Below are 18,647 nucleotides of genomic sequence, written 5' to 3'. Positions count from 1 at the left end.
CTGCTCCTTACCTCCACCATAACCCTCCACCCCTACCTCCACCCTGACCCCTACCTCCACCCTGACCCCTACCTCCACCCTGACCCCTACCTCCACCCTGACCCCTACCTCCACCCTGACCCGTACCTCCACCCGTACCTCCACCCTGACCCCTACCTCCACCCTGACCCCCCTACCTCCACCATGACCTGTACCTCCACCCTACCTCCACCCTGACCCATACATCCACCCGTACCTCCACCCTGACCCCCCTACCTCCACCCTGACCCGTACATCCACCCTGCCTCCACCCTGACCTGTACCTCCACCCTACCTCCACCCTGACCTGTACCTCCACCCTACCTCCACCATGACCCGTACCTCCACCCTGACCCCCCTACCTCCACCCTGACCCGTACATCCACCCTACCTCCACCCTGACCCGGTCTCCTCCACTCCTCCACCCTAGTGAGGAGGTGGGGGCGCGGGGCTTCACGGTGGTGGTGGACATGCGTGGCTCCAAGTGGGAGAGCGTGAAGCCCCTCCTCCGCACGCTGCAGGAGTCCTTCTCCACCCACATCACCTCCGCCCTCCTCATCAAACCAGACAACTTCTGGCAGAAACACAAGACCAACCTGGGCAGCGCCAAGCTCAGCTTTGAGGTGCGTGTGTGTGCGTGTGTGTGTGTGTGTCTGTGTGTGTTTCTGTGTGTGTGTGTGTGTGTGTGTGTGTGTGTGTGTGACGGTCTGTGTGTATTTCTGTGTGTGTGTGTGTGTGTGTTTGTGACGGTGTGTGTGTGTGATGGTGTGTGTGTGTGTGTGTGTGTGTGTGTGACGTTCCTTGTGTGTGTCTGTGTGTTTGACGGTCTGTGTGTGTGTGTGTGTGTGTGTGTGTGTGTGTGTGTGTGTGTGACGGTCTCTGTGTGTGTGTGTGTGTGTGTGTGTGTGTGTGTGTGTGTGTGTGTGTGTGACGTCTGTGTGTGTGTGTGTGTGTGTGTGTGTGTGTGTGTGTGACGTCTGTGTGTGTGTGTGTGTGTGTGTGTGTGTGTGTGTGACCGTCTGTGTGTGTGTGACGGTCTGTGTGTGTGTGTGTGTGTGTGTGTGTGTGTGTGACGGTCTGTGTGTGTGTGTGTGTGTGTTCAGACCAGCCTGGTGTCGGTGGAGGGGCTGTCCCGGCTGGTGGACCCCTCCCAGCTGACCTCTGACCTGGGCGGCTCCCTGGAGTACGACCACGTTGAGTGGACGGAGCTGCGCCTGGGCCTGGAGGAGTTCTCCGGCTCGGCCGGCCAGCTGCTGGCCCAGCTAGAGCAGCTGGACACGGGGCTGGCCCGCGTACCTGAGCCCCAGGATGTAGAGGAGGCCCGCCGGTAAGGCCGCAGACACAGAGATACGTTACATGTACAGAAAATATATTTATATATATTTATGTAGATACTTTACATATATAGTACCTATATTTATATAGATACTTTACATAATACAGTACATATATTCATATATATTTATGTAGATACTTTACATATATAGTAGATATATTTATATGTATATATATATATAGATACGTTACACATATAGTATATATATTTATATATACAGATATAGATATATATTATATAGATATGTTAAATATACAGTATATATATATTTATTTTATTTATATAGATCAGTTGCATATACAGTATATATATATTTAAATAGATACAGAACATAGATTTGTATTATTATTATTATTAATGATGTAACAAGTGTAGACCTGCCTGTAGTCTACACTTCATATCGATAGGTTATATATAAAGTTATCTTTATTTATATAGATACTTTACATATATAGTATATATATTGATATATATTTATATCGATATGTTAGATCAATTCCTATATTTCTGTCTCTAGACTTGTTGAGGAACATGGCCGACTCCGTAGCACGGTTGCCACGGCACCCATCGATGCACTTGAACGGGAGGGGCGGAGCCTTCTCCAGCGCATGCGACTCGGCCCCAACCCCGGAGAGCCGGCCGGGGACGCCGGCGGCGGTAACCATGGCAGCTGGCTGTCCGGCGGGGCGGACTTCCAGACCGTGGCCCCCAGGGTGTCCTCGCTGCTGGAGCGCCTGCAGGGGGCCCGGGCGCACTTCCTCCAGAGCTGGAGTGACCGCAAGCTGCACCTGGACCAGGCCCTGCAGCTGCACCTGTACCTGCAGGACGCTGCCAAGGTAGGGGGCGGGGCCTAAATCACCTGTACCTGCAGGACGCTGCCAAGGTAGGGGGCGGGGCCTAAATCACCTGTACCTGCAGGACGCTGCCAAGGTAGGGGGCGGGGCCTAAATCACCTGTACCTGCAGGACGCTGCCAAGGTAGGGGGCGGGGCCTAAATCACCTGTACCTGCAGGACGCTGCCAAGGTAGGGGGCGGGGCATAAATCACCTGTACCTGCAGGACGCTGCCAAGGTAGGGGGCGGGGCCTAAATCACCTGTACCTGCAGGACGCTGCCAAGGTAGGGGGCGGGGTCTAAATCACCTGTACCTGCAGGACGCTGCAAAGGTAGGGGGCGGGGCCTAAATCACCTGTACCTGCAGGACGCTGCCAAGGTAGGGGGCGGGGCCTAAATCACCTGTACAGGGAGGGGGCGGGGCCTAAATCACCTGTACCTGCAGGATGCTGCCAAGGTAGGGGGCGGGGCCTCACTTACCTGTACAGGTAGGGGGCGGGGCCTAAATCACCAGTATAGGTAGGGGGCGGGACCTAAATCACCTGTACCTGCAGGATGCTGCCAAGGTAGGGGGCGGGGCCTAAATCACCTGTACCTGCAGGACGCTGGCAAGGTAGGGGGCGGGGCCTAAATCACCTGTACAGGGAGGGGGCGGGGCCTAAATCACCTGTACCTGCAGGACGCTGCCAAGGTAGGGGGCGGGGCCTAGATCACCAGTACAGGTAGGGGGCGGGGCCCAAATCACCTGTACCTGCAGGACGGTGCCAAGGTAGGGGTGGGGCCTCACTCACCTGTACAGGTAAGGGGCGGGGCCTAAATCACCTGTACAAGTAGGAGGCAGGGCCTATCTTACCTGTACAGGTAGGGGGTGGGGTTTAAGAGGCTGTCCCTTCAAGAGGCTGTCCCTTCAAGAGACTGTACCTTCAAGAGGCTGCTAAAGCATGTCCCTCTTTGTGCCCCAGATGTCAGAGTGGATCGCCCACAGCAAGGATCTGTTTGTCCAGAGCCTTCGGGACGTGGGCCTGAACCACCAGCACGCCCTCGACCTCCACAGCCAGCACCAGCACTTCACCGCCAACTGCATGGTACTGCACACACACATACCTGGATATAGGTGGATATATCCACATATTTGTGTATATATGTATTTAGTATATGCTATCTCGGGATATCGGGCAATATCCCATGATTGAGAGTAGTATATACTGAAAATGTAACAATTATTCACCTCAGGCTCCATCAAGCAGGCCTACATTACCCAGAATGCCTCTGGTTGTGTCCTCAGAACGGAAGCGGAAATGTAGACAGCGTGGTCACCGTGGCAACAAGGTTGGCGGAGGGCGGTCACTATGGTGCGGAACGTATCGGCGAGGTGTCGTCACGGTTACAGGAGGACTGGAAGGCCTTAACAACGGTGTTGGAGGAGCGGAGCGACACTCTGGCCCTGTCCACGGCCTTCCACCAGGGGGCGGAGCAGGTACCTGTCTGTCTGCCTGTCTGTCTGTCTGTCTGTCTGTCCACGGCCTTCCACCAGGGGGCGGAGCAGGTACCTGTCTGTCTGCCTGTCTGTCTGTCTGTCTGTCTGTCCACGGCCTTCCACCAGGGGGTGGAGCAGGTACCTGTCTGTCTGTCTGTCCACGGCCTTCCACCAGGGGGCGGAGCAGGTACCTGTCTGTCTGCCTGTTTGTCCGCCTGTCTGTCCACCTGTCTTTCTCTTATCTCTGTGTCTGTGTAGTTTGTCCAGCAGATCTCAGGGTGGGCGGAGTCATGTGGGGACAGCTTGTTGCCGTTGGTGATACCAGAGCTGCAGTCTTCCATCCAGAAACACCAGGAGCTGTATGAGGTCATGACCGCTGCCTACACCCAGGTACTGTCTCTCTCTACTGTCTCTCTGTACCTGGTACTGGCTCTCTCTACTGTTTTTCTCCACCTGGTACTGTCTCTCTGTACCTGGTACTGTCTCGCTCTACTGTCACTTTGTACCTGGTACTGTCTCTCTTTACTGTCTCTCTTTACTGTCTCTCTGTACCTGGTCCTGTCTCTCTGCACCCTGGTACTGTCTCTCTCTGTACCTGGTACTGGCTCTCTGTACTGTCTCTCTGTACTTGGTACTGTCTCTCTACTGTCTCTCTGTACCTGGTACTGGCTCTCTGTACTGTCTATCTGTACTTGGTACTGTCTCTCTACTGTCTCTCTGTACCTGGTACTGTCTCTATGCACCCTGGTACTGTCTCTCTGTCTGTGCTTCAGTGATGTTTGTTGCAATAGTTACTGATGGTGTGTATGTCTTTGTGTTTGTGTGTTTGTCTTTCTGATTGTGTGTGTGTGCGTGTGTGTGTGTGTGTGTCCAGGTCAGTGAGACTGGTAAAGCCCTATTGGACATCCTCCAGCGTTGCCCGGCAACCCCAGAGTGTGACGACGCCCAGCCTCAGACTCCGCCCACTGCCACGCATGGCATCATGGGAGTTCTGCACGACGTCATGCAGGTAACACTGTCTGTCTGTCTGTCTCTCTGGCTGACCGTCTATCTGTCTGACCGTCTCTCTACCCGTCTGTCTGCAGGGTCACCACGAGGTGGAGGGGGCGTGGCAGCACCGCAAGCTCCGCCTCCATCAGCGTCTTCAACTCTGTGTGTTCCAACAAGATGTCAGACAGGTACAAACACGCACGCACGCACACACACACACACACACACACACACACACACACACACACACACACACACACACACACACACACACACACACACACACACACATACAGACACACACACAGACACACACACACACACGCTCATATATCAAGGTCTCTCCCTCCAGGTGTAGTGTATATCAAGGTCACTCTCTTCCCAGGTGTAGTGTATTTCAAGGTCTCTCTCTAGGTCTAGTGTACATCCAGGTCTCTCTCCGGGTGTAGTGCGTATCCAGGTCTCTCTCTAGGTATATATCAAGGTCTCTCTCTGTGCAGGTGGAGGACTGGGTGGAGCAGCATGGGGAGGTGTTTCTTAATAAACACACCGGCGTTGGCAAGTCGCTCCACCGGGCCAGAGCTCTGCAGAGACGTCATGACGACTTCCAACAAGTAGCACAGGTACCTGTCTCACATACATGTCTTACCTACCTGTCTAATACTACTTTTTTATCATACCTGTCTAACCTTACCTGTCCCTAACAAGCACTTCTATTTGTGTCTATCGTGTGTGTGTGTGTGTCTCTGCCTGTGTCTGTGTGTGTCTCTGCTTGTGTGTGTGTGTGTGTGTGTGTGTGTGTGTCTCTGCCTGTGTGTGTGTGTGTGTGTGTGTGTGTAGAACACCTACACTAATGCGGAGAAGCTCCTGGAGGCGGCCGGCCAGCTCGCTCGCTCTGGAGACTGTGAGGAGAGAGAGATCTACCAGGCGGCCGGAGACCTGGAGACACGCATGCAGGTACACACACGCACACACACACATACACACACACACACACACACACACACACACACACACACACAGGCAGAGACACACACACACACACACTTATGTAGGACCATTATTATTGTCTTCATAATGTGTATAATGTGTAATCTGTGTTGTGTTTCTCAGGCGTTTATCCAGCGTGTGGAACAGAGGAAACTGCTGCTGGACCTCGCGGTGTCCTTCTACACACACACCAAGGAGGTACCACACACACACAGCTGTGTAGCTCTTCGTGTGTTGTGTTGTGTAGCTCTAGGAGTGTTGTGCAGCTCTAGGGGTGTTGTGTAGCTCTAGGAGTGTTGTGTAGCTCTAGGAGTGCTGTGTAGCTCTAGGAGTGCTGTGTAGCTCTAGGGGTGTTGTGTAGCTCTAGGGGTGTTGTGCAGCTCTAGGGGTGTTGTGTAGCTCTAGGGGTGTTGTGCAGCTCTAGGAGTATTGTGTAGCTCTAGGAGTGTGTGTTTATGGACTCTAACTACTGTTTGTAGTTGTCTGCCTGGATGGACGGACTGCAGAAGCAGATGTCTGCTGAGCTCAGCCTGTGTCCGGACACGGTGGACGCTCTGCAGAGCATGATCAACCAGCAGCAACAACAGCAGGCGAACACTCAGGTACAGCATGCTAACACACAGGCTAACGCTCAGGTACAGCATGCTAACACACAGGCTAACGCTCAGGTACAGCATGCTAACACACAGGCTAACAGTCAGGTACAGCATGCTAACACACAGGCTAACAGTCAGGTACAGCATGCTAACACACAGGCTAACAGTCAGGTACAGCATGCTAACACACAGGCTAACAGTCAGGTACAGCATGCTAACACACAGGCTAACACTCAGGTACAGCATGCTAACACACAGGCTAACACTTAGCTACAACATGCTAACACACAGGCTAACGCTCAGGTACAGCATGCTAACACACAGGCTAACACTCAGGTACAGCATGCTAACACACAGGCTAACACTTAGCTACAACATGCTAACACACAGGCTAACACTTAGCTACAACATGCTAACACACAGGCTAACACTCAGGTACAGCATGCTAACACACAGGCTAACAGTCAGGTACAGCATGCTAACACACAGGCTAACACGTAGCTACAACATGCTAACACACAGGCTAACACTCAGGTACAGCATGCTAACACACAGGCTAACACTCAGGTACAGCATGCTAACATGCAGGCTAACACTTAGCTACAACATGCTAACACACAGGCTAACACTCAGCTACAACATGCTATGGTACAGGCTAACACTCAGCTACAACATGCTAACGCATGTGACCTCATCCTGCTGTAATCTGACCTCTGACCTCATCCTCTCGTCTGGTCTCTAGGATGCCTTACTCAGTGTTATCCGAGAGGGAGAAGACCTCATCCTGCAGCTACGGTACTCACCCACTCACTCACTCGCTCACTCACTCACTCACTCACTCACTGTTACCCCCTCTAGTCTAGGGGAGACTCAGGTCAGACTCTGTGTTTCACAAGTAAACAAACAGTTTATTGTAACAACAAAATAATATCAAAATATCTTTCCATCGTCGGGGTGAGCCTGGGCCAAAAACAAACAAACAAAACAGACTTAAAACAAAGTCTTTCTAAATACAACGATAAACAAAGGGTAAACCTAGCCCTCAGCTCGGTGGTGTTGGGTATATATTGGGTATTGGTGTTAGTGGAGGTGGTGTTAGGTTGTGTGAGTGGAGGTGGTGTTGGGTGGTGTTAAGGCTGTGTTTGTGCAGGCCCCAGGGCAGCTCCGTGGCCCACGTGGAGGTGGTGCTCCAGCAGCTGGAGGAGAACCAGGCCCAGCTGGAGGACGGGTTCCACCACAGGAAGCTCCGCCTGGACGTCTTCCTGCAACTCCGCATCCTGCAGCAGTGCAGCCTGGAGGTGATGACATCACCACGGCAAGAGCATGACGTCACCGCACCATGACCATGACCTCATCACACTGTGTGTGTGTGTGTGTGTGTCCAGGTGACCGGTGAGATGGACGCCTGGATTCAGGATCTCCAGAAACAGTCCCAGGACTTTTCTACGGAGAAGTTAGCGCAGAGCCGGCAAGCCGATGCTAAGCAGGACCATCTAGCGGTGACGGCGGACAGCCAGGCCCAGGATAAGCTAGCAGCCGCCCCGTCCCGGCTGGGGGAGGCTAGCCCAGAGGGGCTAACGTTAGCCCCGTCCAGGCTGGTGGAGGCTAGCCCAGAGGGGCTAACGTTAGCACAGCAGCGGATCCACAGGTAGCCTGCAGTCCCAACACTCCTTCAGTTCCTCCCATTGCTTTGTTAACTGTCTTCTGATTGGTTCCGTTTGCTAACAGAGTGATCTGATTGGTTGCTATAGTTTACTTTGATCTAATTGGTTACTGTAGTTAACTGAGTGATCTGATTGGTTACTTTAGTTAACTGAGTGATCTGATTGGCCAACAGGCACATGGAGCGACGGTTAGCCATCAACAACATGACCTTTGAGGTCACTCAACAAGGTCACGACCTTCAGCAATACATCACCGAGGTCATCGCTTCAGGTCAGAACTTCTACTGAGTACTATTGCTACAATACTAGTTATACTACTGATACTACTATACTACTATTAATACTAATAACACTTCTTGGTACGACTACTATAGTACTATTAATACTACCTTACTACTAGTATAATACTAATAATACTACTATAGTACTCCTACTATATTACGAGATGGTGTGTGTATATGTGTGTGTGTGTGTGTGTGTGTGTGTGTGTGTGTGTGTGTGTGTGTGTGTGTGTGTGTGTGTGTGTGTGTGTGTGTATGTCTATATGTGCGTGTGTATGTATGCATGTTTGTATATGTGCGTGTGTGTATATATATGCGTGTGTGTATCTATGTGTGTATCTCTGGGGTGTGTATCTAAGTGTGTTTCTCTGGTGTGTGTATCTCTGGGGTGTGTACCGGTATCTACGTGTGTATCTCTGGGGTGTGTATCTATGTGTATATCTCTGGGGTGTGTATCTACCTGTGTGTGTGTGTGTGTGTGTGTGTGTGTGTGTGTGTGTGTCTCCAGGCGTGTCCCTGGGGGGCGACGGCGGGGGGGACCTCTCCGTCCAGGTGGACCAGGCTCTGGTCGTCCTGCAGGAGAAACAGAAAGACCTCCAGCTCATCTCCGACCACACTCACACACACCTGGAGCAGAGCCTGCAGCTCACACACCTGCACACACAGGTTAAACAGGTACGCACACACACACACACACACACACACACACACACACACACACACACACACACATATATATATATATATATATATATATATATATATATATATATATATATATATCTCACTCTCTTTCCCTGTCTCTCGCTCGCTCTCTCTGTCTCTCTATGTCCCTCTCTGTCTCTTGCTCTGTTTCTCTCTCTCTGACTCACTCACTCACTCTCTCTGTATGTCTCTCTCTCTCTCTCTCTCTCTCTCTCCCAGGTGTTGTCGTGGATTGCTGAAGGTGAAGTTATGCTGTCCTCCTGTATGTTGAACTCGAGCTGCTTGGCTGAAGCTGAACAACTACAGAGAGAACATGAGCACCTCCAGCAGGCCATAGAGGTACCTACACCCAGTATAGAATGGATTATAGATATACATAATGTAGAGAGAACATGACTCCTCCAGCAGGCCATAGAGGTACCTACACCCAGTATAGAATGGATTATAGATATACATAATGTAGAGAGAACATGACTCCTCCAGCAGGCCATAGAGGTACCTACACCCAGTATAGAATGGATTATAGATATACATAATGTAGAGAGAACATGACTCCTCCAGCAGGCCATAGAGGTACCTACACCCAGTATAGAATGGATTATAGATATACATAATGTAGAGAGAACATGACTCCTCCAGCAGGCCATAGAGGTACCTACACCCAGTATAGAATGGATTATAGATATACATAATGTAGAGAGAACATGACTCCTCCAGCAGGCCATAGAGGTACCTACACCCAGTATAGAATGGATTATAGATATACATAATGTAGAGAGAACATGACTCCTCCAGCAGGCCATAGAGGTACCTACACCCAGTATAGAATGGATTATAGATATGTAGTACATTGTGCATTATATATATATTGTATAGTTATATATTATGTAATAATATAATGTATATAATATGTATATCATGTATATGTACATCATGTGTATATCATGTATATATAATATGATGTATATGATGTATATTATAATGTAAATTATAATGTATATCATGTATATTATAATGTATATCATGTATATTTAAGCAATAGATCACGACAGGCTGTGGTATGTTCTCATTATACCACAGTTAAGGGGCGTTGTCCGTCCCGACGCGCAGCGGAGCAACCGCCGTACACTTTGCAGGCAGCCAGGAGGGACTACTTTTTTGTATTTGTTAAAAAAAAGAGCTTTTTTCTCTCTCTCTTTTCTTTCTCGCTTTTTCAAAATTGAGGGTGTCTATGACTTTAATTTCGCCATACTTACGTAACCGTTTTATAAAAGCAATAGATCACTTCAGTCAGTGAAATGTTCTCATTATACCACAGTTAAGGGGCGTTGTCCGTCCCGACGCACAGCGGAGAGACGGCCTGTCGTGATCTATTGCTTAAGTATATCATGTATATTATAATGTATATTATAATGTATATCATGTATATTATAATGTATTTTATAATCTATATCATGTATATTATAATGTATATAATGTATATTATAATGTATATCATGTATATTATAATGTATATTATAATGTATATCATGTGTATCAGGGTCTCCTTCATGCTGACTCTCTCCAGAGGACACACCAAGTTGCTCTGGCGCTGCAGCAGAGAGCTGAGCTACTGGTCAGGTTGGTACTACTAACCCCTGCTAACTAGTACTAACTCCTGCTAACTAGTACTACTAACCACTGCTTACTAGTACTGTACTAACTACTGCTATAAATGCTACTAATTAAAACACTACTGCAGCAAGCTTACCAGTGTCACTTACTAGTAGTAACTATTGCTAACTAGTTCTACCACACCTAACGATAGGCAAAGTATTTAAGAATCCTTTTTGTCATATGAGTTGAAATTCTCTTTACATCCCGACAGCAAACAATAAATTACATGATCTGACAAAAATCTAACTGAGTCTTCAACAAGGCTAGTGACTAATGACTAGCTGTAGGTTAGTGACTAATGACTAGCTGTAGGTTAGTGACTAATGACTAGCTGTAGGTTAGTGACTAGTGACTAGCTGTAGGTTAGTGACTAATGACTAGCTGTAGGTTAGTGACTAGTGACTAGCTGTAGGTTAGTGACTAGCTGTAGGTTAGTGACTAATGACTAGCTGTAGGTTAGTGACTAGTGACTAGCTGTAGGTTAGTGACTCGCTGTAGGTTAGTGTCTAGTGTCTGTAGGTTAGTGTCTAGTGTCTGTGTCTGGTGACTAGCTGTAGGTTAGTGTCTAGTGACTCGCTGTAGGTTAGTGTCTGGTGTCTGTAGGTTAGTGACTAGTGACTGTAAGTTAGTGACTAGTGTCTGTAGGTTAGTGTCTCGTGTCTGTAGGTTAGTGTCTGTAGGTTAGTGACTAGTGACTCGCTGTAGGTTAGTGTCTAGTGTCTGTAGGTTAGTGACTAGTGACTGTAGGTTGATGTCTGGTGTCTTTAGGTTAGTGACTGTAGGTTGATGTCTGGTGTCTTTAGGTTAGTGACTGTAGGTTGATGTCTGGTGTCTGTAGGTTAGTGACTGTAGGTTGATGTCTGGTGTCTTTAGGTTAGTGGCTGTAGGTTGATGTCTGGTGTCTGTAGGTTAGTGACTGTAGGTTGATGTCTGGTGTCTTCAGGGCGGGGCACTACGATCCAGAGGCCGTGCGGTCGTGCGCCCAGACGGTGGCGCTCCACTGGCAGAGCCTGATGCTGAGGATCGAAGACCGACTGAAGCTGGTCAACGCTTCAGCGGCCTTCTACCGCACCTCCCAGCAGGTATACACATATACACATAGATATATCTACATAGAAATACACATACATTCATATACATCTATATATATATATATATACATAGAAATACACATACATTCATATACATCTATATATATCTACATAGAAATACATATATATATTTGTGTGTATATATACGTATATCTATCTTGTGTGTGTGTGTAGGTGTGTATATCTATCTGTCTTGTGTGTGTAGGTGTAGGTGTATCTATCTAATTGTGTGTGTGTGTGTGTGTGTGTGTGTGTGTGTTGTCATGCGGTAGGTGTGCGGCGTGCTGGAGAGCCTGGAGCAGGAGTACCGCCGGGACGAGGACTGGTGTGGGGGCGGGGACAGGGGGCGGGGCCAGAATGACCTCATCCCCCTCATCAGCAAACACATGGACCAGAAAGAGGCCTTCCTGAAGGTGAGACAGGCAGACAGACAGGTGGGAGGACAGACAGACAGACAGGTGGGAGGACAGACAGACAGGTAGACAGACGTTTATGAGGACAGACAGGCAGATAGGCAGGTAGACAGACAGGTAAACATACTGACAGGTAGGAGGACAGACAGGCAGGTAGACAGGTAGATAGACAGACAGACAGGTAGGATGACAGACAGGCAGACAGACAGACAGGCAGGTGGGATGACAGACAGGCAGACAGACAGGTAGGAGGACAGACAGGCAGACAGACTGGTAGACAGTTAGACAGGCAAACAGATATGTAGGCTTGAAAATATTGTATATATATCAACTCATCATTTTTGTGTTTGTGTGTGTCTGTACTGTGTGTGTGTGTGTGTGTGTGTGTGTGTGTGTGTGTGTGTGTGTGTGTGTGTGTGTGTGTGTGTGTGTGTGTGTGTGTGTGTGTGTGTGTGTGTGTGTGTGTGTGTCTTTACTGTGTGTGTGTGTGTGTGTGTGTGTGTGTAGGCCTGTACTCTGGCCAGGAGGAACGCGGAGGTCTTCCTGAAGTATATTCACCGGAATAGCGTCACCATGGCAACCATATCCGGCCACAGCCTCACCATTTCTGGCGTAACAGGGGTCAGCGAGGTCACCGGACACTCTAGGGTCCCAGAGCAGCAGGTCAAAGGTGAACACACACACACACACACACACACACATTATCATACATACACACACACACACACACATACATACATACATACATACATACATACATACATACATATATACTGTTTACTACTAGGTATATACTGTGTATACTACTAGGTATATATTGTGTACTACTAGGTATATACTCTGTACTACTAGGTATATACTGTGTACTACTAGGTATATACTGTGTACTACTAGGTATATACTATGTACTGTGTACTACTAGGTATATACTGTGTACTACTAGGTATATACTATGTACTGTGTACTACTAGGTATATACTATGTACTGTGTACTACTAGGTATATACTATGTACTGTGTACTACTAGGTATATACTGTGTTCTACTAGCTATATACTGGGGCGGCATTAGCTCAGCAGGTAGAGCGGGTTGGCTGGTAACCGCAAGGTTGCTGGTTCAATCCCTGGCTCCTCCTAGCTGAGTGTCGTTGGTGTCCCTGAGCAAGACGCCTCACGCCTAATTGCTCCTGACGAGCTGTGCTGTCGCCCTGCGTGGTCGACTCCGCCGTCGGTGTGTGAATGTGTGCATGAACGGGTGAATGTCAGTCAACGCTGTAAAGCGCTTTGGATAAAAGCGCTATATAAATGAGGACCATTTATCATGTACTGTGTATATCACTAGGTATTCTCAGTGAACTGCTCCAGAGGGAGAACAGAGTTCTTCACTTCTGGACGCTGAAGAAACGCCGCCTGGACCAGTGCCAGCAGTACCTGATGTTCCAGAACCACACACAGCAGGTACACACACACACACACACACACAGACATAGCAGGTACACACACAAACACACAGAACAGGTACACAGTGGTGTGAGACAGGGAGTCCTCTCTGCTCCGTCTCCGTCACTCAGACGCAGGCTTGAAATGTTGAACTAATTAACTCACTAACGAGGGAACCCTCTGCAGGCGCTGGATTGGCTGCAGCAGTCAGGTGACAACTACCTGGCCACCCACACGTCGCCAGGGGCAACCGTCACTCAGACTCAGGAACTACTGGCTGAGCACCGACAGTTCTGTGTGTCAGCAAAGGTCTCTCTACCTCTCTCTCTCCACTGTAGCCCTTCCTCTCTCTCTCTCTCTCTCTCTCTCCACTCTAACCCTACCTCTCTCTCTCTCTCTTGCTCTCTCTCTCTCTCTCTCTCTCTCTCTCTCTCCACTCTAACCCTACCTCTCTCTCTCTCCACTCTAACCCTACTCTCTCTCTCTCTCTCTCCACTCTAACCTTACCTCTCTCTCTATCTCTCTCTCTCTCTCTCTCTCTCTCCACTCTAACCCTACTCTCTCTCTCTCCACTCTAACCCTACCTCTCTCTCTCTCTCTCTCTTTCTCTCTCTCTCTCTCTCTCTCCACTCTAACCCTACCTCTCTCTCTCTCCCCCCCTCTCTCTCTCTCCACTCTAACCTTACCTCTCTCTCTCCCAGCGTATCCAGGAGAAGGTTCACCTGTTGATCCAGCTGGCTGAGAGCATGCTGGCTAAAGGCCACGCCCACCGGGCGGAGCTCCGTCGCTGTGTCGCCGGGGTGGACAAGCGTTACCGCGACTTCAGCGGCCGGATGGGTCAATACCGCCACCTGCTGGACACGGCCCTGGGGGGCTGCAGCCAGGTAACTCACCTCACCACGGTAACTCCCCCCCCCTGTCTCTATCCGTAACCATGGTACCTACCTCTTTTACCCACCCACCCACCTCTTTTACCTGTCACCGTGGCAACTGACCCCCTCCTCTACCCGTAACCCTGGTGATACAAACCCCCCCCGCTATCTGTCGACCATGGTAACTTACCCCTCCTCTCACCCGTGTGTACGGGTGTGATGGTAACCGTGGGCGACGTGTGTGGTTGTCAGGACAACAAGGACCTGGAGCTGGACCTGATCCCCAACAGTCTGTCGGACTCGGACCCCGAGGTGAACCTCAGCGACCCGGACCACCAGCTGAGTGACGAGAAGAGGAGATCGGCCCGCAAGAAAGAGTGAGAGAGAGAGAGAGACAGAGAGAGAGAGAGAGAGAGAGAGAGAGAGAGAGAGAGAGAGAGAGAGAGAGAGAGAGAGAGAGAGAGAGAGAGAGAGAGAGAGAGAGACGTAAAAGGTGTGTTCAATTAGGATGTTAACCCGGTCACTAAAACCACTAGTGTGTGTGTGTGTGTGTGTGTGTGTGTGTGCAGGTACATCATGGCTGAACTGCTGCAGACGGAGAGAGTTTACGTCAGAGATCTACAGGAGTGCATTGAGGTACAAGGCTACTGAATTCTACTGTATTCTACTGCACTCTACTGTATTCTACTACACTCTACTGTATTATACTGTATTCTAAAGTATTTTTCTGGGTTAGGGTTACACTTAGCTGTGGGAGATGACGAGTGATCTATAATCTATATACATGTAGTGATCTATAATCTATATATATATAGTGATCTATAATCTATATACATGTAGTGATCTATAATCTATATATATATAGTGATCTATAATCTATATACATGTAGTGATCTATAATCTATATACATGTAGTGATCTATAATCTATATATATATAGTGATCTATAATCTATATATATGTAGTGATCTATAATCTATATATATATATAGTGATCTATAATCTATATACATGTAGTGATCTATAATCTATATATATATATATATAGTGATCTATAATCTATATATATGTAGTGATCTATAATATATATATGTAGTGATATATTATTGATATATTTGTAGTGATCCATAGTCTTCAATCTATATATATATATATATATAGAGTGATGTATAGTTTTTGATCTATAATCCAGACCTACCTGTGGGAGATGACCAGCGGCACCGATGTTCCACTCGGACTTTCCAACAAAGACGACGTCGTGTTCGGAAACCTCCTGGACATCCACGAGTTCCACAACAGGTAGACATTTATATCCATATATATACATATATATATATACATATTAGGGCTGTCAAACATTTAAAAATTGTAAGGGATTAATCGCATAGTGGTGGTGTTAACTTCCGATTAATCTTAAATTCTATTTAAAAAATGTTAAATGAGAGTTAAGTTAAATGAGATTATCAAATGGAATGACACATTATCATTCATACCAAATGTACTTAATAAGCACAAACTAGAAGTGATCTTGAGGGAGTTTTATTGACTCACTCAGTGTGGGTTGAATATGAAACTTACTGAACACCGCGGATTGGGGAGATTGCGTTAACATGTTATTATCGCGCTAATTTAAACAGCCCTAATGTATATATATATATATATATATGTATGTATGAAACACATTCATACATGCAGCGCTACACATACCCGTCCATACACGTGTATTTGTGTGTGTTCGCAGTATCTTTCTGAAGGAACTGGAGAACTACGAGCAGCTTCCTGAAGACGTTGGCCATTGCTTCGTCACCTGGGTAACATGAGACTGGCTGGATGTGTGTGTGTGCGTGTGTTTGTCTATTTATGTTTTAAAAGTACTGCCTCTCTCTGATAGGCTGATAAGGTGCTTGTCTCTGATAGGCTGATAAGTTCCACATGTACGTGACGTACTGCCGTAACAAGCCGGACTCCAGCCTGTTGGTCCAGCAGCACGGCTCAACCTTCTTTCAGGTCAGACATAACCCGTTCCCATGGTTACAACACACCATCACCACGGCAACAACACATCACCATCGCCTTGGTAGCAACAAACCATCAGTCAATTGATGCTAGTGGAAGCAACACTATACTCCCACCAACAACATGCCCACGCTATCACCATGACACCAGCACGCCCACGCTATCACCACGACAACAACACGCCCACCCCATCACCATGACAACAGCACGCCATCACCATGACAACAGCACGCCCACTCCGTCACCATGACAAGGTCCTCATGTGTGTGTGTGCAGGAGGTCCAGAGGAGGCATGGTCTGGCCAACTCCATCTCCTCCGCCCTGATCAAACCGGTCCAGAGAATCACCAAGTACCAGCTGCTGCTCAAGGTGCACACATACACACGTAGAGACGGAGTGATGTACGCCTACATCTATAGATGTAGACACACGGACACCCTGTATCTAGATCGATGTGATGTACGCCTACATCGATAGACTTAGATACATGGACACCCTGTATCTAGATCGATGTGATGTACGCCTACATCTATAGATGTAGACACATGGACACCCTGTATCTAGATCGATGTGATGTACGCCTACATCGGTAGACCTAGATACATGGACACCCTGTATCTAGATCGATGTGATGTACGCCTACATCTATAGATGTAGACACATGGACACCCTGTATCTAGATCGATGTGATGTACGCCTACATCGATAGACTTAGATACATGGACACCCTGTACGTGTACAGGAGCTGCTGGCGTGCTGTGAGGAGGGGAAAGGAGAGATCAAGGAGGGTCTGGACGTCATGCTCAGCGTCCCCAAGAGAGCTAACGATGCTATGCATGTTAGCATGCTTGAAGGTAACACACACACGCCACACACATACATACACACACATTGTATACTCAGTATTATATAGATGTGTTTGTCTATAGATATAGTATATGTATATGTATAGAAATATGTATATAGAGGTCTAGATACAGATTCTCTAGCTTGTAGATAGATGTGTATCCAGTGTGTATCCAGTGTGTATCTATTGTGTATCCAGTGTGTATCTAGTGTGTATCCAGTGTGTATGTAGTCTAACCCTGTAGACTAACCCTTACACAGGTCAAAAACATGAGATTATTGACAATATTACTTACATAGTAATATAGTACTATTGTGTAACACACATTTCTTCAAGTTGCCCTCCGTCCACAGTGATAGCAAACAGAAGAGATGAATGCACAGCGTGACATTGGCTCTCCGTGTGTGTGTCCAGGGGTGGAGGAGGGGGTGGAGGTGCAGGGTGAGCTGCTCCTTCAGGACTCCTTCCAGGTCTGGGAACCCAAATCTCTGATCAGGAAGGGGCGGGACCGACACCTCTTCCTGTTTGAGCTGTCACTCATCTTCAGCAAGGAGATCAAAGACTCGTGCGGGAGGACGAAATACATTTACAAGAGTCGACTGAGGGTACTTCTGCAGTACACAGTACACACCTTACACACATGGCACGCATAGTACACACATAGTACACACATAGTACACCCCTTATACACATGACACGCATAGTACACACATAGTATACACACAGTTCCCACAGTAAACATTATACACACATTTTACACAACGTGCACACATTATTGTTGTGATGTTGATGTGATGTCGATGGTGGTATGAGGGTTCTGATTGGTCGGTGGTGGTATGAGGGTTCTGATTGGTCGGTGGTGGTATGAGGGTTCTGATTGGTCGGTGGTGGTATGAGGGTTCTGATTGGTTGTTGTCAGACCTCAGAGCTGGGGGTGACGGAGCACATCGAGGGAGACCCCTGTAAGCTGGCCCTGTGGGTGGGTCGCACGCCCACCTCCGACAACAAGACCGTCCTGAAGGTACACACTACACACTGTATACACACTACACACTGTATACAAACTGCACACTGTATACACACTATGTACACACTACACACTATATACACACTTTGTATACACATTACACACTATATATAGCCTGGCTCCGCCAGCCTCTGTACTTCCGCTCAATTTTCATTTCCCTTCAGTACTACGTCTGGGTTTGAGGTATTTTCGCAGGTTTTCTGCAGCCAATTTTTTGGCCGTCCAATCAGCAAACAGAGGGAGTGGCTGAGAACATTGACGTTGAGGTCGTGCGCTAGTTTGAGTTGTAGTCAAACGTCAGAGATTGGTTATGGCAGATCCAGAGTAGCACTGGGCAGATCTAATAGTTTCAAACTCCAACAGACACCCACCTTCAAGTGAGTGTGTGCAAATGAAA

General features: G+C 48.1%; 1 protein-coding gene across 1 annotated transcript in view; it reads left to right on the top strand.

The window, feature by feature from the left end:
• The window catches only part of LOC311369711 (kalirin-like), a gene marked incomplete at its 5' end in the record, with an annotated part of 35,030 nt that overhangs the window by 3,879 nt on the left and 12,504 nt on the right, over positions 1 to 18,647 (top strand). The window contains 34 exons of the mRNA XM_084487928.1: positions 449 to 641; positions 1,122 to 1,345; positions 1,872 to 2,190; positions 3,150 to 3,272; positions 3,473 to 3,664; positions 3,923 to 4,054; positions 4,539 to 4,673; positions 4,750 to 4,842; positions 5,155 to 5,277; positions 5,495 to 5,611; positions 5,768 to 5,842; positions 6,124 to 6,246; positions 6,983 to 7,035; positions 7,391 to 7,538; positions 7,626 to 7,888; positions 8,078 to 8,175; positions 8,694 to 8,860; positions 9,110 to 9,229; positions 10,431 to 10,510; positions 11,490 to 11,628; positions 11,910 to 12,050; positions 12,558 to 12,720; positions 13,391 to 13,506; positions 13,675 to 13,797; positions 14,190 to 14,372; positions 14,613 to 14,737; positions 14,930 to 14,996; positions 15,553 to 15,659; positions 16,102 to 16,171; positions 16,278 to 16,367; positions 16,653 to 16,745; positions 17,119 to 17,230; positions 17,638 to 17,828; positions 18,143 to 18,244. Of these exons, the coding sequence (XP_084344054.1) occupies positions 449 to 641; positions 1,122 to 1,345; positions 1,872 to 2,190; positions 3,150 to 3,272; positions 3,473 to 3,664; positions 3,923 to 4,054; positions 4,539 to 4,673; positions 4,750 to 4,842; positions 5,155 to 5,277; positions 5,495 to 5,611; positions 5,768 to 5,842; positions 6,124 to 6,246; positions 6,983 to 7,035; positions 7,391 to 7,538; positions 7,626 to 7,888; positions 8,078 to 8,175; positions 8,694 to 8,860; positions 9,110 to 9,229; positions 10,431 to 10,510; positions 11,490 to 11,628; positions 11,910 to 12,050; positions 12,558 to 12,720; positions 13,391 to 13,506; positions 13,675 to 13,797; positions 14,190 to 14,372; positions 14,613 to 14,737; positions 14,930 to 14,996; positions 15,553 to 15,659; positions 16,102 to 16,171; positions 16,278 to 16,367; positions 16,653 to 16,745; positions 17,119 to 17,230; positions 17,638 to 17,828; positions 18,143 to 18,244 (4,600 nt within the window). The remainder of the gene's footprint in view (positions 1 to 448; positions 642 to 1,121; positions 1,346 to 1,871; positions 2,191 to 3,149; positions 3,273 to 3,472; positions 3,665 to 3,922; positions 4,055 to 4,538; positions 4,674 to 4,749; positions 4,843 to 5,154; positions 5,278 to 5,494; positions 5,612 to 5,767; positions 5,843 to 6,123; positions 6,247 to 6,982; positions 7,036 to 7,390; positions 7,539 to 7,625; positions 7,889 to 8,077; positions 8,176 to 8,693; positions 8,861 to 9,109; positions 9,230 to 10,430; positions 10,511 to 11,489; positions 11,629 to 11,909; positions 12,051 to 12,557; positions 12,721 to 13,390; positions 13,507 to 13,674; positions 13,798 to 14,189; positions 14,373 to 14,612; positions 14,738 to 14,929; positions 14,997 to 15,552; positions 15,660 to 16,101; positions 16,172 to 16,277; positions 16,368 to 16,652; positions 16,746 to 17,118; positions 17,231 to 17,637; positions 17,829 to 18,142; positions 18,245 to 18,647) is intronic.

The sequence above is a fragment of the Micromesistius poutassou genome (assembly GCF_964030765.1).
Source record: "Micromesistius poutassou genome assembly, chromosome: 24".
Lineage (NCBI taxonomy): Eukaryota > Metazoa > Chordata > Actinopteri > Gadiformes > Gadidae > Micromesistius > Micromesistius poutassou.
The sequence above is the reverse complement of the archived record's forward strand: the minus strand, read 5'-3'. Positions and strand labels throughout refer to the sequence as shown.